Source organism: Pleurodeles waltl, chromosome 4_1 (genome assembly GCF_031143425.1).
Source record: "Pleurodeles waltl isolate 20211129_DDA chromosome 4_1, aPleWal1.hap1.20221129, whole genome shotgun sequence".
In the NCBI taxonomy this organism is placed as follows: Eukaryota; Metazoa; Chordata; class Amphibia; order Caudata; family Salamandridae; genus Pleurodeles; species Pleurodeles waltl.
In genome coordinates, this window is record NC_090442.1 from 521812565 (window position 1) to 521838125 (window position 25561).

The 25561-nt window shown below is 44.7% G+C and overlaps 1 protein-coding gene across 3 annotated transcripts in view; it reads left to right on the plus strand.

Moving 5' to 3' along the window:
- Positions 1 to 25561, plus strand: part of ZCRB1 (zinc finger CCHC-type and RNA binding motif containing 1) — a 115251-nt gene that overhangs the window by 25658 nt on the left and 64032 nt on the right. For all 3 annotated transcript variants that reach the window (XM_069228846.1, XM_069228847.1, XM_069228848.1), the window contains 2 exons: positions 14488 to 14578; positions 15643 to 15671. In XM_069228846.1, the coding sequence (XP_069084947.1) occupies positions 14495 to 14578; positions 15643 to 15671 (113 nt within the window). In that variant the 5' untranslated portion in view covers positions 14488 to 14494. The remainder of the gene's footprint in view (positions 1 to 14487; positions 14579 to 15642; positions 15672 to 25561) is intronic.

Sequence of the window (25561 nt, forward strand, 5' to 3'; positions counted from 1 at the left end):
GAGCGAAACAGGTTCCCATTGCTGTCCCTTGTGTTTGTCTATAGATCTTCTTATCAAATATAAAGAAATTGTTGGTAAGACACACATGCATCATATACAATAGCATTTTCATGTGTTGTAGGTAAGATAATGATCTAGCTCTCTAAAAATGTTTGCTAGCTTTAATACCAAGATCATGTGGACTAGAAGTGTATAAGCTCTCTACATCCAAACATAATATTAAGTAATGATTTTCCCAAATTATTCTATCAATTCTCATCAAAAAATCACTTGTACCCCTAATATATGATGGTAAAGACTGTACAAATGGACGAAGAAAACAAACCACATATTTAGAAGTGTTCTCAAGGCCACTGCCTTGAGATGAGACAATCTGTCTCCCTGGTGGATTAATTGGGTCTTTGTGTAATTTTGGTAGTAAGTAGAGTACGGGCAGTTTTGGATGATCACACCTCAAAAAGAAATATTCATCATTTTTAATTAATGCCTCCTCTTTCCAAGCGCTTAGTTTTTCTAAATATTCCTTATGCGCTTTCACAAATTTCTGTCTCGTTGTTACCTCATATTGACTGATATTATTTAATTGCCTTAATCCTTCCTGTAAATATGTTTCTAAGGGCTAAATTACCACATTGCCACCTTTAGCAGATTGTTTTATGACAAAGTCTTGCTTACTTTTTAACTCTTTGATAGCTTGTAATTGATCCTTCTTTAGATTCATATATGTGGATTGTTTCTTCTTGTCTATTCTATGGAATTCATGTATCATACATTTTTCAAACACATCAATAGATCCCTGTATCACTTGGGGACGAAAAGTTGATTTTGGTTTAGAAATAACTTTTCTTTCACACCGTAAGTCTGTTCTCAGGCCTTCAGTACCAAGATTCAAGATAGGGTTATCAGCCCACACCTACTGTCTCCTACTAGCTTTTGTTATACTTTAGGTCGAATGACAATAAGAATGGTTAATGGACTCAAAATGTATTCTTATCAGTTATACTCGTGATCAAGGAGCTTCTGCTCCGAAACGCGTTGAGATTTTTCTATTATTTGGATACAATAAACGCTTGAAAAACTAGAGCTGTGGTTCCGTGCCTGCTACTCTTGACACTCACAGTGAGCAGACAACGTGCCGATTGGGATATATAATTTATATATATATATATATGTACATATATTTATGGTGTATGCTTTATATATGGGTTCAGATCATAAGCAGTAGCATGATAGCATGGATTATCTGTGACCTAATAATCCAAAACATGCCAGGCTAATGCTGCCTTACCTTGGCAGAGAGGACATTGAAATGATTCAGGAAACCCATTTATGCACATGTAACCAATGATGATTCACTTCTAGATGCGAAATGCATAGGTTTAATGCTTCCTTTAGTAGTTAGGCGAATGGATTGGCCATATTATTACACATTTTGGAGACTTTCATAGTATAGCATGAATACTGTGACCCAGAGAGTTTTTTTTTTATAGTACTCCTGATGTTTCTACACACTATTACAATGATACATATATTTCGCCCGAATTACAGCTCCTCAGGTTTTTTAAAAATAATGTACTGTATAGCTGCAGGGGGTGGATGTGGGCAGTATTACTCGGGCGGTGTCATAAACCTCATGCTTGAAGCAAAGTTGGACGGTTGGAATGTGACTGATAGACCCTTGAGCAACGCAGGGATGGCCATGGCAAGCATTATAGATTTGTTGGATCTGGTGGATGGCTGCAGAGTGAGAGTGGGCCCCAAGAGAGCATATTTATTCTACTCTTAGGGCTGTTATCTGATATCCAGTTTAGGATATTAGCTGCCATCACAGTCGGTGATTCCATGGGCCTCTAATATAGCATATCTATCTAGAACTTTGTCAGTTCACTCCTCATGTCTGCTAGATATTAAGATTCCTCATGGATATTCTCTTAGTAGATTCTGGAGGATCCCAGAACAGCTGTGAATAGATTCAGTATTTCAAATTGAGGTTGATTGTAGTTGAGGCTTACGCAGCACACTGTTTCCCCCACAAAAGGGGTATCCTGATGCTTATAAATAACTTTACTAGGGAAGGGCGTACAAAGTAATAGAAATAGATGTGTTTTCAGCATCTTGTGAACGTTCGATAATTTATTGCCACACGAAGATTAGGAGGCAAAGCATTTCAGGCCATTGCTGTCACCACAGAAAGAAATTGCTACCCTGTCTGGTGAGCTTATAATTGCATTTGTGTTTACAACTCTGCTATGGTCTGGAAGGCCTTTCAGGTATACATTCCCTGACACATTTATTGCAGGCGGTCAGGCTTGAACTAATCTCAGCCACTTGATGCAGCATTCTAGTCCATCATTGTTCACCCCCAATGCCAGTTACCAGTGGCTGAAACTAATTATATCCTTTCACAGTCACCTATTTTTAAGTTCATATATTCCATGTCAAGACAAGCCATAAAAGCAGCTAACCCATTGTTTCCTATTGGCCCCAAGGAGTCATTGTGCTAACTGCATTTGTTCAGGTACCACACTGGGGACACTGGGTATTGCATGTGCATGCTAAAACTGTAGCTCTCAGAGGTATCGTTAGTCTTCCACCTATGTATTTAGTACATTCATTACTGACAAATGTGTTGTAGGCAAACTGTCTTGTATCTATAAATAGTAAGCATAAACTCTTGCATTTTAAATGTCTGCATCAATTTTACTTTACCCAAGTGTTTTTATGTAAATTAGATCTGAAATACAGCCTAGTATGTTTGTAGGTTGAGATGTACCTGTATATTACATGAGGGCTCAGGAGATGATGGATCGTGTTCAGACAGTGGGCATCACACAAAAACATATTACGCACATTTAGGCACAAGGAGATTGTGAGTCTAGCACCAAGGCCGTGCCTCAAACCGGAGTCTCCAGGTTCCAAGCACGGCTGCTTGAGCAACTAGGCCTCATCTCCACCCAACATGACATGCATGCAGATATCCAACTACAGATTGCCTTGATGTGGGGGTTTATTAGAGCTGTGCCTAGAATGTGAGCTCCTCTTTCTTCTGATGTTGGCCCTTCTGGGCTATGTTTAGAATATCCCAAAAAGTTAGGCTACTGGCTGCTCTTCCATTACTTCTAGTTAAAAGATGAGTAGCTATATCATGGTAACTGGGCTCCACTCCTTGGATAGAAGACTGAATCAAGCATAAGGCAATTTGTGCTGAACAAATCTAGAAATATATGCTTCATCCTGTGGCATCCCGTCCTAGGAACAGTTAGAGACCTCTAAGAACGTATTTGGCTACTATTGGGCAGAAGTGGGTGGTGGAGGCCAGTCAAACTGTATTGCGGTATTGTTCATTGCAGCATTGGAAGCAAATGCCCCTGTAGTTAACATATAATAGGTAAATGTGATACATGCATTGGTTTCTGGAAATCGTTTATTCTGGGTTGATTACTGAGGTGAATGTGAAGTATCCCCTGAGTATTAATGCTCCTTGTCTTCCTAATTACTCTCATGACTTGTCTGCTATTAACATGCTATCTATAAGAATCCTGTCAACTTCATTGTGTTTTCCTTTTAAAACATTGTCATAGTACTTAATTATTTTATAACAATAAATAAAGCAACAAAAAGATCTTTGTGATTCCTTCTTGCATACTTTGTCCCAAAATTATTTTTGTATGGCAAATTCCGCCATTAAGCTTCATTCCAGGGGCGGGGGGGTCAAGATGGCAGCCATGGCGGACTCTTGAAATCGCGCTCCGCTCCTGACCCCCACAACTATCATGACCGGCGCTTCCGCTGCACCAGCCATGCACTGAAAAACGGTGGCGGAGGCGGTCTAGTGGTGCTGGAAGCCAGTGGCTTCGTGTGGTGCTTGAGGCGGTATCCGAGCCCGCCGGACCGTGTGAGGCCTTCCCCGGGAGCTGAGGCCTGCAAGTTGGACGCCGTGAACTCGGGCCTGGCGTGCCAGCGAGCTGCACCGCTCTACCAGCGGAACGGCGCTGCAGGAGGATCGGCCCTGTGGAGTGAGGCTGCGACTGGCTGGGTGTAAGTGGACCGCTGAATGCTGCCCTACACGCGTGGCGAGGAAAGGAGGACGCGCGCGATTGGAAGAGAGCCCTGTGGGGCGCAATGATCACCGTAAGCTTCTTGAAAACAGTCCGCTTGTGGACCCGATTGCCCCCTACCCCCCATTGTCCACCCGCCTACCACTCGTCCCCTGGGCTGCGCCCTGCGGTGCTACTGTGAGTTTCCCAGCGGAGGTATATCCTTGGGCTAAGGGAGACCAGGAGGAGCGGCGACAGTGGCACACAAGGGAGTGGGGGCTCATGGATGGAGGACACGCGCTGCTGGGGGGGTTCGGAGGCAGTGGAGACGGGCAATAGGGTGGCATAGCTGCAGGAAGGCCTAGAACTGTCACATTTAAATGGGGCGGACTCCCCTCTGGCAATGAATAAGGAGAATTGAACGTTGCACGGAGGCAAACCACAGGGTACTGCATAATGACGCAGACGCACTGAACAAGCCTGTGTCTGCTTGTTGCTTGCCTGAGTGTTGACAATACATGGAACCGGTGTAGACTTAAAGCAGTTGGCAACCCGGTCCAGAAGGTGGTGAACTGCTTGGTGGCGGTGAATCGAGCGGCCCTTCTGTCACGGTGTTGGAAGGAGGAACATACAGGGCGCAGATAGCCTACAGTACAGGTCCAACACCTGTACAGGCAGAATGATGGGGAAATCCAAGACACCCAAGCCACAGGAACGATCTAGTCACACTACTCTTTCTGAGGCACCATCTGAGGTACTGAGTCTACGCTCTCTGGAGAGCACTCTGCAGTCACACTCTGGTCAATTTGAGAAGATCTTTCAGGCTATCATGGACACAAAATTGTCTCTGGAAAATAGAATCAGCACGGTCTCTCAAGATCTTAACCTGCTCAGAGTGGACCACCGCAGTCTGGTGGAGAGGGTTGGAGTGACAGAAGCCACCCTAAGCGCTCTGAATCCTGTGGTATCAGACCATCAGAAGCAAATACAGCGATTGGATGTGGAAGTGAAAGCCTTACAGAGGCGTGCAGAAGATGCTGAAAGTAGGTCTCAACGGAACAATGTTCTTTCCGGAGAGAGTGGAGGGGCACAGCAGGGAACTGTTTCTAGAGCAATGGCTTATTAAAGAGGTGTTGAGTGGTGCGGCGCCAAAGTTCTTCTCTGTGGAAAAGGCACATAGAATCCCGGGTAAGCAGCCGGCTCCGGGACTACCACCCCGCCCACTAATAGCACGTTTCCTCAATTTCAGAGATCAGGATGCGATTCTACAGCACTTCCGTAACAAAGGCCCGATACGTTACGAAGGGGCCTCCATAACGTCCTACCCGTACTTCACGGCAGAGGTGCAACTCCAGCGCTACTCCTATGTTAAAATTAAACAACGCCTTCATGAACACAATCTCAAATATGCCCTGATGTTCCCCGCCAGGCTCTGGGTGATAGCTGAGAATCGCACTCATGTCTTTGCCACACCAGCCGACACCTGGACGTGGATGCATGCCAAGGGTATAGCCCAGTCGACAGAGGAAGAAGGGGGAAATGGAGAATGGCTATCCTCATCGGTCCGCAGAAGACCCAAGAGGAGATCAAAGGCGCAACCCACGAAGACACAGGCAGTTGCAGAGAGAGCGAGGGTGCTGAGGGACACGACACTGCACACCCATAATTCCTTCGCCGTGTTGCGCTCCACTGTCCGGGAGCCAACGGATTCGGACTCTGGCAGATCCGATTCGACCATTACAGACGTGCTGAAGGGACCGGAGATTACACCCAGGACTGCAGATGAGTTATGATACTTGAACAGTAACTCCCCCAACTGGCGGAGTTTGGCAATGGGATTTTGAAAGTCCTTGTGGTGTCAGAAAATGAACCTAGGATCATATGGACAAGTGACTCGAGGATAGGAAAAACACTAGGCCGACCTTTTGGATGGAGTCTCTAACAACGTGATGGTTCTGCCCACAGGTACTGGCGGAGGCCTCCTTGTTGACCCACAGGAGGGAGAGGATCCTTATCGTTATGTGGCTGGGGCTATTGGAAGCGCCCTCACGAACATCTTCTAATCTACAGTGGGTGCCTTAGATATAGGCCTCCAGTGATAGCCGCCACGTTCCCCCAGATGGTATCCAAATGGACACATTATTATTGTTGGTGGTGCCCAGAGAGGTACATGCGCACCACCGTTGTTGTTGGGGAAGGTGGGTGCTGATGGGGCGTGTGGGGTTTTGTTTAACATGTTTAAACGGGTCACGGTGCAGGTTTCCACAATTACTTTATAAACACCTTTTCCAGGGTTACAGATACATACCCCCGCTAGGGGTCGATCACGAGGAGAAGCGAACACACGCAAATGGCTTACCAGGTTGTAGGCCCAAACATACCACATACTATGCAGGAATATAGAATCATAACATGGAATGTGCGTGGAATGGCTGCGCTGGGTAAGAAGCATCGCATATACACTTATCTCAAGCACCAGGGGTTACACTTTGCCATATTGCAGGAAACACACTTTCTGAGTAGTGATCTGCAGGCTATACAGAAACGCTGGCAAGGACAGGTTTATGGCACATCTTTTTCGGCGAGAGGAGTACTTATGTGGATAGCGCCTGGAGTACCATACGTACCGCATACAAATAAGGTAGACGAAGGGGGCAGATACATAGTTTTGGAAGGGCAGCTTGATGGTAGACCATTAACTATAGTAGGGGTTTACGCCCCCAATAGCGCGCTCAGCTAATTCCTCCAAATACTGACCCCTGCCTTATTAGCGGGCCCTGGGGTCCCTGCCATATGGGGTGGGGACTCTAACTGTGTTCCAGATGTACTGATAGACCGTTCGATATTATCCTTACAGGGCGCAGCGAGCAAGCGCAACTCTAATCTGTTGGCGGCTTGGCCCGATGACTTGGGAGTATATGATATGTGGCGCATGAATCACCCGACACATAGAGAGTACTTCTTCTTTTCTGCGATACACAAAATAGACACTAGAATAGACCTGCTATGGGGAACCCCAAACGTGTGCTCCTTAATTAAAGAGTCTGAGTATCTAGCACAGACCTTGTCTGATCACTCCCCATTGCTGCTGACTGTGAAATGGGGCAGAAAGCATTCCACAATACTAACCTGGCGTTTACAGCGAGAGGCGCTGCTAGACCGTCCATTCAGAGAGGAATTAAATACCTGTGTTAAACAGTATTGGGATTTAAATAGTGGCTCCACTGACTCGAGGGCTACGAAATGGGATGCACATAAAGTTGTGGTGAGGGGAAATTGTCTTTCGGCCTCCTGGGGAGCGCGCCGCTCGCTGCACGTTGAGGGTGTCACTCTGGAAAAGGATATGCGGGTGTTGGAAATAGCAGTCGCACAAAATAGGGCATTGATCGAATCCCTTCGCAATAAGCGAGTGCTTTATGAGGAGGCGGATCAACATCTCCGACGTCATGATTATAATTATCATCTTATGCGATTGCAAGCAGATGGTGACCACTTGGGGAAACTGTTGGCATGGCTACTGCGAAAGGATCAGCAACACACACCGATTGGGGCTATACACCTGAACGACGGAACTATGGTCACCTCGCAGGAGGCAATTAACAATGCCTTCAAGAACTATTATATGACATTATACCGCGGGCAAACGAGCTGCGATGCTAGGCAATTGGAGGCCTTCCTGGGTGAGGCCCCTCTTCCACAGTTATCGGCAACAAATATGGCAACGTTGGATGAACCCCTCCAAATAGAGGAAATAGGAGTAGCCATAACATAAATAGTCTGCAATAAGACACCGGGGGTGGACGGTTTGCCAATAGAGTACTATGCCATGTATGCACAACACCTGTCGCAGCGACTGTTGTCGGTTTTTTGAGGAGGCATGTGTCAGTGGGAAACTCCCACGGTCACGCAGAGAGGCGCTGGTGGTGGTGCTCCCCAAACCCGGTCGTGATCCCACGGACGTGAGATCCTACAGGCCGTTATCTCTTCTTAACTTAGATTGCAAAATTTGGGGCAATGTGTTGGCAAACAGACTCGCCCCGTGATACACACTCTGATACACGAAGATCAAAATGGTTTTATACCACGGCGCAATACGTTCTTGAATATCCGCAGACTATTGGGCATCATTGGAGATACTCCCACAGATGCATATGGTAATGTAGCAATGTCTTTGGATATAGAGAAGGCGTTTGACACACTAGGCTGGGACTTTTTGTTTGCCACCCTACACTGCATGGGGTTTGGCCATGGTTTTGTACGATGGGTGCAGACACTATATGCTGGCCCTACGGCTAGGGTTAAAACGGGAGGAGTAATATCAGACAGCTTCCCCATTGATAGGGGGACCAGACAGGGGTGCCCTCTATCACCTTTGTTGTTTGTCATTGCAATGGAGCCGATTGCGGCTCGGTTGCACACACTGGCCGAGCAGTGGGGGATTTACCAGATGGGGATGCACCATATAATCTCCTTACATGCGGATGATGCGTCGATTTGCCTGGAGAGGGGTGGGGCCACATTGCCCGTGGTGATGTCTCTGCTAGACGAGTATGGAGATGTTTCGGGACTGAGAGTTAAGTGGTCTAAGTCCTGCTTATTCCCTCTGGTTGACCTGCCTATAGCGGTAAGGGAGGAGCTTCCTGCGGGAAGGTTGAAGTGTTGTTTTGACCTATTTGAATATTTGGGAGTGCAGATTTACCAGAGACCTGACGACCTGAGAGATGGCAATTTGGGCCGCGCGCTATGCTGTATGAAGGGCTCGCTCCGGTTCTTGTGTTTGCTTCCCCTCTCCCCCATGGGAAGGGTGGCAATAGAAAATATGCTGGTGCTCCCGCGACTCCTTTATTACTTTGCTGCATTGCCATTAGTTCTGCCTAGAAGCTTTTTCCGCGAGCTGAACAGGCTACTGCTATGACTTATATGGGGAAACGGTAGATCCCGAGTGGCGCTTACTAATCTGCAGCGGCCGTTGCGCGAAGGGGGGTTGGGTTCCCCAAATTTTGAACATTAGTATGCTGCAGCACAGCTACAATGGATATTACACTGGATACGTAGACCTGAATCCTCAGTGGCAGCATGGATACACACACAGCTACAGAGCGTCCCCGTGTACACCTGGCTAACAGACCGCACAGTGAAACATAACACCGACAATTGCTTGTTGAGAGCAGCACATGTCTGTTGGAAACGATATGTATAGAAAGGAGGAACTAGTCCCCCATACTCACCCCTCATTCCGCTGGATCAGATACCAGGAGGCATGCAATTGCTAAAGACACACCCCCTAACATTATGGGCGGAGGCAGGGATAGAGACAGGTGGGAACCGAACAATTTATACCATCTCACACATTACACTTTCTGCTCTCTGATGATGGCCTATCAAAAGTGATTACAAATTTGTATAAAGCTCTAATGGATATAGAAGGTAACGGACTTGAGGTAGCGAGACAGAGATGCAATACAGTTCTCCCCGCGCCTTTGACCCCGAGACATGGCTGGTGACCCTCCAACAAGTGCAGCGAGTATCACGAAACCCTAGGTTTCAATATACCCAGTTTAATTTTGTGCACCAAACGTATCTGTCCCCGTCCCGTATTCACCGCATGTACCCTACAGCTAGTCCGGCATGCCCCCGTTGTGGGACACACACAGCTCACTTCTATCACATGGTGTGGGATTGTGGGCCCCTTCAGAAAGTTTGGCACAAGGTAGTGGCAGTAGTCACTGACATCACGAAGCATGTGTTCTTACTGGAACCGAAATCTTGTTTACTGGGGATTAGAACCAGAATTAAACAGGACACATATATTCATAGGTTTGCCGACCTGGCATTTATTATGTACAAAAGATTGATTGCTATGAATTGGAAGGCACCAAGAGCACCGGAAATGCATAAGTGGCGAGTCATGACACTGCGGTGGGCACGTGCGGAACTGCGAGTGTTACGAGATGGAGGGCAGGCACACACAGGTTATGACGTTTGGGATACGCTTGTTGCACAGTTGGAAATCACAAATTATGAACGCCCGCCATGAACAGGGAGGTATAGCAGTAATGTCCGTTGTAAAATGTTAACAAAGCTGTTTTTATCTAACTACTTGAGCCCCAGTTTGTAACCAGCAGTGAATCAGAGCAAATAGATGGTACTGCCTGACTGCGATATGGAGAGAACAGTAACCCACTTGATAAAAAAAAAAAAAAAGATACCAGATGCTCCTTGAGTATGCAGGGGCAAAACAAAATATTGGGATGTACTGTATAACTACCTTTTGAATAAGTCGCTTATTACTCCTTGATAGATATATCTGTGTTATACAATAGAAAACAAATGCTTTACTGGCCCTTGGATAATGGAATGCATGGACCCAGTTTTCGGTTCTTGATCTTTGATTTTTGAATCATGTTATTTGAATTTGTAACTGAATATATGTGTTTGAAATAATAAAACAGATATATATAGAAAAAAAAAAGCTTCATTCCAAGGTCTTTCTTTATGTCTGCATGAAATGACATTGTTACTAAGTTGACAAACTTGTTTGACAGACTTCTTCATTGAACATTACCTTTTAAAGACTGTTTCTTCAGAGACTATCAGGACTGTGTGGGTGACAAGTTTAAAACAGCCTATGTGTACAGGCTAATGTTTGACATCATTGTTATTGCACGCAAAAAAACTCCAAAATAACAGGTGTTGATACTTTTTACTAAACTGACCAAAATTTATTACAGATTGCAGAGATTGCACTGTAAGGATTTCATCCTTAGCATTTCACTACCACAGTCCTGGACAGGGTACTCAGGCACGTATGATCTCTGGGAGGCCCTGCTCTCGACCATTCTGTGGCCCTGATCTGGGTAGCAGGCTTGCTTTCAGCATTCTTAGTCTTGGCTATTTTTGCTCCTGCGCGTCATGGGTAGCCAGCAAGGAATTCTGAGATGACTTCCTCTGTGCTTGCTGGCTTCTCAGTAACGCCACACACAGGGAGAATTCTAGCACCTGCATCAATAAAAAAAAAATGTAATGTGCCAAGTACTAAGAAAATAGCATTCTATCCTGATTAAGTATTATATATTTAGTATGATATATGTATATATAATTTCATTGTTTACTGTATTCTTTTCCCAGTTGAAAATGGCCATACTGCTTCTTGAAGATTTTCACATCCTCAGTGGTGCTATAAGAGGGATTCGTGGAATCTACTCCTTCTCCAGTTCTTGCCTAGTTTTCTCCTTGCTCTACCCCTTGGTGCTTGGCCTGGAGAGTTCAAAGGTTTTTCTGGTCTCCAGGTTTTTTTACCTTCCTGCTGGAAATCATTTTCTGAAGCAATTCTAAGCCCCTGGCTTCTTCCTGGTGTCTGGGTTTGTTTCTGGAGATAGTAGCCCATTTCTAAGCACCAGGAAGACCTGCTGTTGTAATGTACTGTGCATAACATTTGACAGTACAGTACAACTTCTTCAGAGTTTCTTTCCTTGGAGAAGCAAGGACTGCAAAAGCAAAGCATTTTGATTTGCCTAGTAAGAGTAATCAGAACATGGATGTTTTGAATATGCAACATTTCTTTATAAGAAGGTAGAACCAAAAGCACATCTTTCATTTCTTTACAGGGTAGTGAGGATTGCAGAACAGTAACTTATTTCTAACTTAGATCTTCCTCAAGTTTAGTAGAAGTCTCTTTTTGCAACCTTGAATTGAGGTATTGTGTGAAGCCAAACCTAAAAAAATACTTTACATATCTTAATGGCAGTGTATACACCCTGATTTATTAAGGGATACAGGAACATCTATCTACAAATTGACTTCCACATAATAGCATACTAATGAATATACAGTATGATGTTAAATGACCAGCATGCTAAATTATTGACTGTTTTATTCACAAAGAGGCTTTAATTAAGTTGTTTGAAATCCAAGTTCATGGGAACACTAAAACATCTTAATGAGCAAGCCCACTGGACATAAATCCTCATGAATAGACAGATTTATCTTTCCTTTAAGTCACATTTCAGATCTACTAGATTAAAAGTTAATGCAACATAGTATTAACTGTTTGGGTTTACCCAGCAGTTTGGTCTTGCCTGTTTATATGGAGCGGGACTAATGACTAATTTTGATTTGCAAGTGAGAAGTCTCCTTTGGTTGTGTCACAGACAAGCCAAAATGATGCTAGTGTATAGGTCCCAATAGATCAGATTAATTCAGTTCCATCCATCAGTTCTGTGTGATTTTCCATAATTAGTGCATGTTGCCTAGACATAGGTCCCTTTTTCACTTGCCATGGGACTAAAGCTTTACCTCTTTGATCAGGCTCAAAGTTATGATCACCTGCCTGGGACTGCTTGTTTTTCTGTTCAGAAAGTAGGTGGCCTGGTAGTTTGAATTGGACTTGTTGTAGGGCTCTTACCATTGGGGTAAAACTGTTAAGTTTAAATGTAAATTAGCACTTGTATAGCGCACTACTCACCCGTTAGGGTCTCAAGGCGCTGTACTCATACCGCTATGGAACCCCTCCTGGCTTTTCCCTGTGAGGCGCCCACTCCTGAGCACCCCCAGGGTGAAGCCAGGCATCCAAGCGCTGTTGGGGCCGTTGTGGAGATTAAGCAAGCTATTGCCCAGAGTTGCAGAGTGGGACCCATGAATTAGATTAGGCACCGAGGCGAGAATTATCTGGTCAAGGGGAATTGAGCCCAAGACCTGCCGAAGCGGGACTTGAACCCTGGTCTTGAGCCAGATCTCTGCTTCAGGGTCTGCCGCTCTAACCATTGAACCACACTTCTCCACTAGGATGGCAGCACCACCGCATGTGGGTGACTGAGTCCCACACCGACTGGAAGCTATCGGCCTGACTTTATCAGCTAGCTAGCATCACCTCCCCCAAACCTAGAAAGTAAAGGTTATTTGTGGCAGCCTAGAAACATGACATTCTGACCCCTCAGGGAAGTTGTGGTTGAACAGATCATACCCCTTTCTCTCACTTGCACAAAGTTTTACGCATGCAAAGGTAGACAAAGAGATGCAGGGTATGTTTTAATGTAATTATTGAAGCAACTGCATTCTATGACTAAAAGAAAAGCATAAGCTGCAATTATTAGGAAGTTGAAACATAATACAGTGATGATTGTAACCATTAGAGTAAAACATTTAAACAGTCTAAATATCCTGACATAATAATGAGCTCAAATAATTCCTACCTACACCCTAATGTCTTACAGGAGAGCATAGCAGTGTTAACCCTTCTGCCTGTCCCGGTCTATAAAAGGAACCCCGACCCCATCCCTAAAAGGCGGGCAAGGGTCTGCCTGTTGTCTGCCGGCATTCCTCCCGGTTGGCTGGAAGGACAAGTTCAGGATCAGCAGAGATGTCAATAGATGGATGTACATTCCCAAACGGCCATGGCTGGAATGCCCTCTACCATACTTTGGCCCATGCGGTGTTTATATAACAAACAAGTTGTGTTCTAGAACAGGCCTGACATCATGATAAGCCTAGGGCTTGAGGTTTACCTCCATAACTCTTGGAGTGGCAATACTTAGTAAATTATTGTGTATAAACATGACAGCCTTGACCAGGGCACATAGTGAAATGTTGTGCAAAAAAACTGAGAGCACGAACAACAACGCTTTCACAGAAAGACAACTGATTAGAATATAAAAACAACCATGCTGAAAAGCAAGCTGCAATAAAATATAATAAAATTAATAAAACTGTGTATTTCGGTAAAAGGATAGAGGCTACTGGGCTAAGGCTAAAATAAGGGCGTCTAAATTAGGTGCTAAGAGGAACCCAAAACAGACTGTTCCTATTGAAGCAGCCTGAGGCTGATTTGCACATGGTTTGTCGCGTTCTGTAATGGGATAGGCCAGCTAACCAGTCGTGGCATGGAAGGAGTCCGGAGTAATTACTAGTGATTCAGATTATTTCAGTTATTTTCATACATAACCATTTTGCTTGCCATTAAAGGTGGCATTCTAGAATGTATACCCTCTTTATTCTCAAATGTACCTTTCCAAGAATCCTTAATTGTTCCTACTGTGGCACCTGCCTTGTTTATTTCTGTATGGATCTCTGTCTCTGGATGTAGGAAGCCAAGAAGCATGATATATGAGGAGTAGTTATCTGAGTAGTCATGTCTATATTGTAAGCCTCATTCAGATGATCAGCATGGTCAACTCTCTTCCTTACCTTTTGGGGACTTCTTGAAAGTAAGAAATAGCACAAATATCCAATATATATGTATGTTGTTCAAATGCAAAGGTATATTTGGTTCAGTGTCATTTTCTGTTTTGGTCCAACATTGCAGGTTAGTGTAAATGTTAATTTGAATAAATTAGCAGACTGAGAGTAGCCAGTTTCATTTATGAAGGGGATTGTAAACACTATTGTATTGTGTTTTGTCATTCCAATGCATGTTTTGTGATCTTTAACATATGTTTGGAAATTCATTTCACAGCTGCAAAATGAGTGGGGGCCTAGCACCTAGTAAGAGTACTGCCTATGTATCCAATCTGCCCTTCTCACTGACCAACAATGATTTACACAGAGTAAGTACAGATATTAATGTATTAACTCTTGGGACAATCTCCCACATGCCTTTTTTTGTTTCTTGTGACCAGGCCCCAAGCACAATATTGCCTTACACCTGTGCAATACCCAAAGATTCGTTTTTTTTTTTTAAATAGTTGACAGTGGGGGAGAGCTATGGGGGTATTGCATAACTGCACTCTATTGATCATAGGTTCACATCTGATTGTGTGACCAGCTCCTTAGATGAATCTTTGAGTGCTTGTCAATTCTCTGATGAAGTTTAAGTAGCCTGTGTCACACTAAAGGTGATGGAAGAATGCTTTCAATAAGTCTAACCACTGGCAACCGCTCCGGGTAGCATTGCAACCCATTGTTCTATTGTCCACCATGCCACTTCAGATAAGACACAGCCATATTCAAATTAGTCTTGACCCTGCTCCAATAGGAACAGACCAACCCAAACTGCCAAGCCAGATCCTCTCCAAATCAGAACACAAGCAACCGAAGACCAGTTTTGCCTTGATTGGAGCTCTTCATTCTGGTGTATCTTGGTTCCAGTAGCACAGTGAGCAAGGCACCTACGTCTGGGCATACCCTTGGGGCAGTACATCAAACACACAAAAGGTGATGGAAGGATGCTTGCAAAAGCCTAAAGATTGGCAACCAATCAGGCAGCATTCCGAACCATTGTTCTTATACCCACCATGCAACCTCAAATTGGACCCATCCATATTTAGATCTGTCTTGACCCTGGGATGTTGCCAGTGGTTGAGAGTAATTTGAGCATTCCATCTTAATTCTTCTGATGTGTCATTAGTCCCTCATCACTTGTCCTTCTGCTGCTATTTTACAAGGCCTAAATCATGCCTAGTGGGTCCCTGGCATCTATTTCTCTTGTAAACTAAAAGACAGAGAATTGTTTTCTGACAAGGACAGCATCATGTATATTATATATTGCAACATTTGCAAAACTCAGACTGGAAATTTCTCAGGATATATGTGTCCCATAAATACTATTGTACCCCATGATGATCACAATACTATATTGTTAAAGAGGCTTTTTATGTGTTATTTGTTTCAGATTTTTTCCAAATATGGGAAAGTTGTCAAGTAAGTAAGCATGCCACTAACAAGCACCCTTTCTTATCCAAGTAATTCTCCCTGTAATAGACATGCCCCTTTATTCATCTTTCCCCATCTAATCATTTGTTTCTGTTGTGCACAGACCTTTTATTTGTCCTAATGTTTCATAATATTTTTTTTGTTTGAACAAAATCGTTATTTGCATTCTAACATCAGATATACACATTTTATACAATGAGAGGTGAACACACATTTAACATTACGGTGGCAATCCACAAAGGTAAAGTTGGTTGTGAATGTAATTTTATGAATTCATTTATCATTTTTACTCCCTCCAAGAATCCACACATGGATTTCTGGCAGGCTTATATGTATTTACAGGTGCAGGTTTTTCTGCCATGAGTGCGAAGAATTCTTCATTCGTTAATCCCACGTACGGAGTGGGAAATGGGCATTCCACTGTGTGGGTTGTCTTGGAGGTTCGGAAACACCTACAAATATGCACCTTTCAGACCACCTTCCACCCTAGAATCGGTTGAATATTTACTCTATCAAAGGTCTGGTGTAACTCCCCTTTCAGGACGGGAAGAGGAATGAATCACCCCCACATTTGGCATTAGTGTAGGAATTAGACGTTCTCCTCAAAGAAGAAGGTTTTCACTGCGTAGGTGAAAAAAACATTAGAATTATTGTTTGAACAGGGGACTTGGTTCCACTTGTGGAGACTTTCCCACGGTGGTGAAATCTATGGAAGGTAGGGCACTTAGGAATAGATACCTGATATTCCCATAATTATTCCAGGAAACCTGTGTCTAGAGCAGCATTCCAGGAGTACTTCTGGGAATGTTTGTGAATTCCATAAAGCAGTAAACCTGCACCCATACATGGACATAAGTTTGAGGGGGGCAGATTTCATAGTTTGTTGTCACTTGTACCCCACTTTCCTGTTCCAGAGCATTTCAGACACTTTACAATAAAGATTGTGTTTGGGTTCAATACTGTTTTTTTGTTTTTTTTATGTATGTGGAGGCTGTTCTGTCATGTCTGTTACTTGTTAAAGGGTGATCTATATTCATTATTCTTTTTCTTATTATTATTATTTTATTTATGCTTTTAAACACTTTCACATACAGTAAAGGCAAAAAAGCAATTGCATCCAATCACAATATAATTGACAATTATCACAGAGCCAGACAATCCCAATGTAGTCCAGACAGTTCTAACAGGAGCCCTCCACATTACTGTTAATATCCATATCCAAGCCATCACGCACGCCCTCTGGTTCACCTGTTTCTTTACCAATTAAATATTGTTTGTAGATGTCCCAATACTTCGCTGGTTTATTAGTTGGTGGAAGTAGCTCGCAATAAACATCTGTTTGCGTGCCACAAGACACCATATATCTGTTCCATTCTTCCGCTGTCGGCACCGGACTGCGATCCTAACGCATGGCAATTCGATGCTTGGCTGGCAGCAGGCCAATAGCCACCAACCTTCTGATTGGTTTTGGTAAGTCTCTATTCCAATCCAGAAGCGCCAAAATCGGTTCACAACTGATTCGCTGTCCACATATCGCCTCCAGCTCCCTGAAAACCGACCCCCAGAATCGCTGCACCCCGGCAAAGGCCCAAGACATATGGAGAAAACCTGCGTGGTCTTCACTACACCTGGGACAAGTCGCATTAGTGCACAAGCCATATCTATAGAGTCTTACTCTATTTAAATATTTAAAATGGATCAGACGATGTCGACCATTCAAGGAGACAGTGCGAGTCAAAGAACAGCAATAACGCCACTGATCATTAGTGAGCTGCACCACCAAATCTCTCTGTCATTCAATTCGTGCTTTGCTCAATTCATTGAGACGTGTCTTCTGCATGTGCGCATATAAACATGATACTAGTCTCCGTGGTTGGTCATTCACTAGTACCATGGACAAGGACAGCATATCTGGAGGCTCCCTCATATCCTCCCCCAAGTGAGCTGCCATAGCGTGTCTCACCCTGCAATATTGATATTGGAGCAGTGCAGCCGGCCCAGCAATCCGTTCTTCTATCATTTCCCATGGTCTCATAACACCGTCCTCAAACAGATCGCCCATAGTGGTGATATCTAGGGTGCCCATAGCCTGTATTAGACTCTTATCCCCCCACAACTCAAACCAAGCACACCACCCCAAGGGCATATGCGGAGAGTATAGTAGAGCTAATCCCTGCCTATGTAGTAAGCCACGCCAAGCACGTGCAACAGAGTTCAGAGACGCTAGCTCGCCACAACGTCTGTCTGGAGTATGGAATATCCTACTCTGCAACGGTACCTGGGATGCCATCTATATTCATTATTATTGTGGTCCCCTTCCCTTCCTCTGGTCCCTTAAGTGGCCACAGAGCCTGTGACTCCTTGTGAGTCACTGTCACATGAAGACCCTTGTTGCGGGCCACATTTGCGCCTGTGTCTTAGGTTACGTAGAGATGGATTTTTTGCGTATTTCTAGGGAACCAAGAGTTTGAATTTCCAGAATGTTTCTGAGAAGTGAACAGAAGGGTTGGTCTGGATATGAGAAGCCCCTGCTGCCTTTTGACTTGAGTTTTACCCATTGGTTTTAAGGAGGAGTATATTTTTGCGCCTCTCTTGCCATCGAGGCTGGTAGATGGAAGCTCTTGGAGTTAGATAGAGTGGAATCAAAAGCATGAATGATTTCGATGGGAAGATGGCCTAATTTGAAAGAAATGCAGTCTCTGATCAGAAGTCATTGTAGGGATCAACAGGGCTGAGTAATGGGTTTCTTCTGTCTAACCCATTAGGCAAATCATCAGCAACATATTTGGCTGTTTGGAGAACCTGGGGTTTTACACAGGAATGTGCATAAAGAGTAAGTTCCTGTAGTCCATTCTGCTATTAACATTTGTTCCCACCGCCAGATCTGTATTTGAACATAATAAAAGCAGTAAAATGTTTCAAAATATGGGGTTGGTGGAAACAGCTGCAGACGACATCATCCATGGTATTAAATTAAGACCTGTCTCAAATGTATAGCCTAGATTTTATACCTTATCAAACAACAGGAATTGTTGTTTGGTGATAAGAGGCGGGATTAAGGTTAGCACTGTCATGCGTCCCTTGTTCCAAAGTTTGAGTTCAGTCTTGGTGCTGTACAGTTACAGGTTGACCACTGAATCATATCTTTAAAAAAGACCACATTTCATGTCAAACTGGTGGCAGACTCATTGTTGTTTGATGTTTATCTAGCCTTCACTGCTGTCTGTGGTCCTCACAGCACATAAACCTCATTAACCAATAGTGTGATGTTTCCACTCCCGCCCAGATGGTTGGTTGCTCCAAGGAAAGCTGGTGGTATAAGGAATGGCAATTACAAAGCCCCATAAACCATAGACCCTATGCATACACACACACCAATAGATGCTAGAAAGAATGATTCAAGTGGCTATGCACTGGAGATGCAAGCAAACCTGCAAATTAGACATAGGCCAAGATTACCCTCACTGTTTATCCATTCCAAGAATTCATCTGCCTAAGGACATTCATTGGTGCTCAAAACAAAATTCCAGACCCTGAAAGCAACAATAAAACGGAAGATCCTGTAAATGCTATGGGACTAGGTTATGACCCTCCTTCGCCCCTAAATGAGTCTTCGACCTTAAATGGGAAACTTTACAACTGGTTTCCTTTTGCACTTTATACTGTGTTCTTCATGTGTCTCAAATAAACTTGCAGGGAAGTGGGGAGTCCATGCATGTTTTGATGCCTGTTCCTGTTTTGTTCTGTTTTCACCTCTTGTGCTCTGTATCTTTGTACTTAAACTCCTCAGGGTGTCTGTTCTTCAAAGGCTAAACCAAAGAAACAACAGTGGTGTCTTTATTCTTCTGAACTTAATAAGAAGCTCTATATACTATTGCACTAACATTTATTCTATCCCTCATCGTTTTGCTTGGCTTTACTTCTCTCCCCATTTTGAGATTTGTGTTTGTCTCCTTTTCTCCACCTCAGGGGAGTACACATTCTAGTTCAAGCTACCTAACAGTACATTAAAGCAAAGAGCTGTGTATTCAATTGGAACCCAGGAAAAATCAGAGCTACAAGCCCAGCTAGCGAGTCCAAATCCTTTGTGTAACCTTTTGCTCAGTCCATTGTGAAATAAATTGTGAATTAACCCATGTAAAGTAAAAAGAATTATTTAAGCAATGAGGCTGCTATGAAAGCATAAGTCAATTGTCACATATCTAGAAAAATGCTATATCAAATCAAGACAACTCCTATATGTAGTCAAAACTAACAATGAAGAATGATGAGTATGTGCTGCTCCTATGTCCAGTTCTCTCTCCTTTTTACTATTGCCTTAGAAATGACAAGTAATTAAGCCTTATAAGTTATTATAATTTAAGTAGTAAAATACAAGCAGGTCTATATTTACAGACCACCATTTATAAATCTTTCATCTCTCATTACTCCTGTGCCCCTCCATCTTGCTTTCAATTTTTTCCACTAACCAGTTAAGAGTTTTAAACTCCTTTTGAGTTATTTAGTTTGTTGCTCGATCTGCAGTTTCATGCCACCTGTTGTTTGCTTAAGCATACTGTCTCTTGTGTGCTTTACGTCAGGGTCCCTGTTTGTGAACTTCTATGATTAGAAAGTTATATTTCCAAAATAATCATTACTTTTCTCCCCTCATCTTTACAGCTGGTTGTAATGTGTAACAGTAGAACTCACACTGTTTACCATGCATGGCAGGCAGTTTTCCTTACTTGATTTGCATTGGACTTGCAAAACCTGCAGTGGTAAATGTCAACTATGAGATTGTCAGTGTTGTGCTGAAATTGCTCCTAACCTCACCCAGGGTTATCTGCTAGTGTCTTTTCAGTGATGACTTTACCACTGATTGCCAAGCAACAGGCTTGGATATGAGTTATACAGTTGTGTGGCTGCTACTTAAGACCTCCCCCATGCATTGTAAAAGTGCTGCACTTAGCTGAAATAAGTCTGCTCAAAACCATTGTAGGGGGGAATGGCATCATTGATCTGGTATTGAACAATATTTGTATTCATGATCCAGCACCATGGTACCTGGATGATAATTTTCACTTTCATAACAAAATGTTTTCAAGTTAACTGTAGAGCTACAGGTTCCATCCAAGATCTTCAAAAAGGCTGCTCAGAGCATTGACCAATCTATTCACAGATCCCCTGGTACTCATCATGTATATGGCAGCTCAGAGGGTAGGTTTGGCTCACTCAGGAGTCCCATTCTACATTCATTCTTGCATTACCATTGTTTGGCTGCACAATGATTTCCCCTCACTTTAGAATAAATCAACCATGCAAAGGTGCATTTTTTATTGTTTATAAGAAAATGTTCCCATTGGTGAATGGAGTCACATGTCTCTGACCTTGTTTAAGAATAAAAGGATTAGGCCATAAAAACTGAACACTACTGTGGGGCATTAGGCAAACTGGGCCAACTTTGTAGTGTAAAAAAATGTATAAACCTAGCCAGGGTGAAAAAATATGTGCAGAACTGCTCCCCTTCAGCTAAACTCATTTGACCTGTTTAAATAAAAATGGTCTACACTCTCCTACAAAGCCCCATATCAGACACACCACAGGAAGGATCCAACTCCACAGAGAGGGAACTGCTACTGTAAAATAACATTTCAGTAGAGCCAGGATCCCCCTAATTCATTTGACTTCAGAAAACCTACAGGTGAATGCGGCTTTACATGTACCCAGGGAGTGTTTCTTTTATGCATCTAAATGCTAAAAAAGGCTTTAAAGATCATATGCTTCCTGACAGGCACCCATTGTGTCTATCAAGATATTACTGGCAGCACCAGTAGTTCTCCTCTATGCCAGCCACTAAATGCTGTGCATTCTGATGTTAAATTAGCAAGTATGCTGGGCATTGGAGATAAAAAGTTTTCCTATAATCTAGTTTAGAATTGACAAGGGCTTCCACAGTCACAATGTGCGGATGAGATTGGATGAAAAGAATGACGTGCCTCAATCTGTGAAGCCTACAGAAGAACCCTTTTACTACAACTTTAGTCTGGAAGTTCATATTGAATGTTGGTGCCAACCTACTCTAAAGTATTTTGCTATGACTTCATAGGCAGTCTCATTGCCAAAGATGGTAGGTTGAGATGGCTAGTGTGACTTTCAGACATTCTAAGAGGGCCTCCATCTTGCCTCTTAGCACATGGGATAAGTACATTGGCAAATTTCCTCACCACCTAGTTGCAGAAACAACTTTGGCACAAGTGGGACAAAGGTCAAGTAACAGTTGCATGACATATATGACATGTACTTAAATATAAAAATAAACAGGGGGCATGGCCTGGCAAGATGGCTGACAGGACATAGTTGAGCCAGCTCCCGTCCCACCCAGCTTAATCCTGCGAAATCCAGCTATGTTGCCCACATAATCAGACAGCAGAAAAGTGTATCCTGTACTGCAACCTCCTGCAATTGAGGGGGACGGGGAGTGATTGAGGGCAACGGTGACGGAGTTGTTACCGGCAGGCGGTCAACCGTAGGCCGCAACCTCAAGGCATGGCAAGGCCGGTACCGATGATTGCAGCAGAAAGATCCAGTGCATGGCAGCGGTAAGTGCTCTCTCATTATAGGTGATGGAACAAAGACGGGGCAGCTGAGAGTTAGATCGGACCTGCTCCAGAGTACCCCCATGGTTGACCCACTGTAGCGAGTGAAGCAGCTGTAGACCGCAACAAGGAGAAAAGTGCAGCGGCACACCGGGGCACTGTGGCAACTGGATCTTGCTTTTGTTTGCTGGGGGCAGCTCACAGAGACCTCAGAACTGGGGGAGCTGAGGTTGGACCTGGGATGGCCCACAGGAGAATTCAGATTACCCTACTTGACAAGACATTGCAGCATTTGCAGTGGGCAGTGTTACAGAATAACAAGCCCAGAGTACCCTTCATGCCCTGATCTCTGCTGAAGGCGGATTCAGTGCAGTGCAGAGCGCCCTGGAGATGAGAACGTGAGTTCAGCTGTCGGCCGCGTGGGGCCACCTCCTCGAGGAGCGGTCGGAGTGCAGCGGGCCTGGAGCGTCTAAGGTTCAATACAGGTAGGGTCTTTGGGTGGCTAGAGCGGGTGTGCTCGGGGGTCGGGCCTGTATGGCTGACACTGTTGGACTCAGGAGACTTTAGGGCAGATGGGGATTCTGAACTGTACCGGGATCCCACTCAGAGGCATGTGAAAGCAGACCGGCAAGTAGCATGGGGCTATAAGTCCTCATGGATTGAGTAACTTGTCCTGATGGCTAGACCTTTCATGTGGGGCCTTTCAAACAGCTGCAGCTGTAGTGGGAACGCCTTTGGATTACCTTGGCATTCTCCTGAGACTGTTGGTGCTTACTGCAGCACTTGATCGCTGGGGGGGTTGTCCTTTGTCTGCCTGGAATAGAGGATTAGTAGTAATCATCTTCCCCTGAGACAAACTGTGCACAATGAGGAAGGACAATTACACTACGCCTAGGCAGCCTTCCCAGCAGGTTACTCAGGAGTGGATTGCAGAGTCCAGAAGTACTTCCCCAGAGGGGAAGGCAGCAATACAGGGTTCTCCCACAGCATTGCAGCAAAAGATCAAGACTGTCGTTGTTGATGCTAATGTGCTTAGAGCTGACCTGAGAAAAGTGGCTGACAAAGTGATGGAGGCAGAGGGTAACATTGAAAGTCTGCAGGGGTATGTGTCACAGTTTAAGCAGCAAATGGCCAAGATGACGTTCGTGAACCTTGAGTTGGAGCTGAGAGTGGAGGAGGTGGAAAGGCGAGCATGAAGCAGTAACATTCGTGTCCTGTGTTTCCCAGAGAGGCGACGGGGCATCAATGGAGGAGTTCTCAGAGAGCTGGATACGACGAAACCTGCGGGCTAGGGGACTCTGAGTTCTTTGTAGTTGAGCGGGCACACATGACTCTGGTCCCTCCACCCACACCTGGTGCCCCCGAAAGCGATTATAGCTAAAATTCCAACCTACTGGGACTGGGACTGTTTTTTGCAAGCTTCCAGAGAACAAGATGTTTCAGTATTGGAGAACAATAGGAAAGCAATCTATCCAGACCACACCAGGAGGGTTCAGGAACAATGAAAGTCCTTTTTGCCTTTCAAACGAGAGCTCAGGGCAATGCAATTGAATTATATGCTTGTGTATCCCTCAAAATTGGAAGTCATCTCTCAACATTTCTTTGAACATCTTGATGAGGTTTGGGACTGGTTGGAGCTGTAGGACGGAGCCTCACTGGGGAACCGGAGAGGACGTGGCAATGAGGTCCCTGCAGCAGGAACTGGACGGGGCCCAGGAGTGGGCAGGCTCGTTGAGGTCGAAGGGTGGCAGAGTACCAGGCCACTGCTAAAGTGGCAATTCAGGATGATGGCTTCTTGCAGTTAATGGCAGTAGGGGGCACACAAGCGTCTCCTGTGACAGACGCCCTCCTGTCACAGCTGGGCCTTTCGGGCGAAGGCCTGAGGCTTATAACAGACACGATCCCTGAAACATTGATGCCTGAACCAGAGAACTCTTAGATATCGTCAGATTGCGGCACCTGGTGTGGTCGCTGGGCTGTCTGCCCATTTACCTGATGTTCATGTGGTATTTTCCTGATTGGTGACTGGGGGTGGGAGTGATAGGGGCATAGCTCATTGCCCATTTGGGTGTACACCCTTGGATGTTTTTTTGATACGCAGAGATCACTGTGTGTTTGCCTTCTCTTTCTTTAACCTCCCTTTTTAATTGCATTCTGTTCCCTAATTTCCCTCTCCCCCTTTTCTCGGGGGGGAGGGGAACGGAGGGGAGTAATGGCTGGGCTGGGTGGCTTGCGGCACGGTGTTGTGACCTGTCCCTGTTGGACAGGGGAAGGATGACAGTGTTGGTCCTGGCACTTATATTTGGTGGATGCATATAAACCTTAGTTCTTCTTCTACTAGTTGTGGGAGGGGGCTTGTTCATGGTTGTTTCTTTTTTTGTTTGTTGTACTTAGTTATAGGTGTGCTGGATGGTTGTTTGTTGCTGATACTAGGGGTGTTACGGGTCAGGGATTGATGAACCAGAGCGACATTTCAATCCTGAACACTTATGCACCCAAGACGGATGACCTGGATTTCTTTATGGCATGCAAGAGTTGGTTAGCCAGGATGTGGCAGTGACGCTGCTATGGATGAGTGATTTTTAATTGCATTCTGAATGGGGATCTGGGCTGACATCCACCCCGTCGGGACATGAAGCCCTGCATGACTGCTGTGTTGAGACTGGTGATGCATAAATTGGGACTAGTCGATGTGTGGAGGTTGCATTTTCCGCAGTCAAGTTTACACACTGCCGCTCACTTACGCATGATACATATAGCAGGTTAGATCGGGTGTTGGCTGGACTCACACGAGATGACAGAGCAAAAGTGTCATACCTGGCTAGATTTTTATCAGCTCATATCCAGTTAGTTGTGACATGAGTTGGGAGTCCGTGCCAGAGCGGAGAGCACACAGGAGGTTTCTGGTGGATGTACTCGCAGATGCAGAGGGTATGGAGTCACTGACGCTAAAACTGCCAGAATATATGGCTCATGATTGGGGAGTGCATCCACTAGGATATATGAGTGGGAGGATATGAAGGCAGTGATGGAGGGAGAGTGTGTGGGCTTGACATGCTGGGTGAGGAGGCAGCTGGGGATGAAGTTCAGAGAGAGAGGGGCTGAACTTGCGGAATTACAGACCGGGAATCTGGTAAGCGTGGAAGGTTGGAGGGAGGAAGCGGCCATGCACTGCCACATAGTGGATAGTTCGGACACGCTTGACAGGTTCACACTGACGCAGTATCGGCAGCGCCTGCATAGGGAGGGTGACAAGTCGGGAAGGCTCCTGGCCTGGATCTTGGTTAGGGAGGCAGCCTTGGT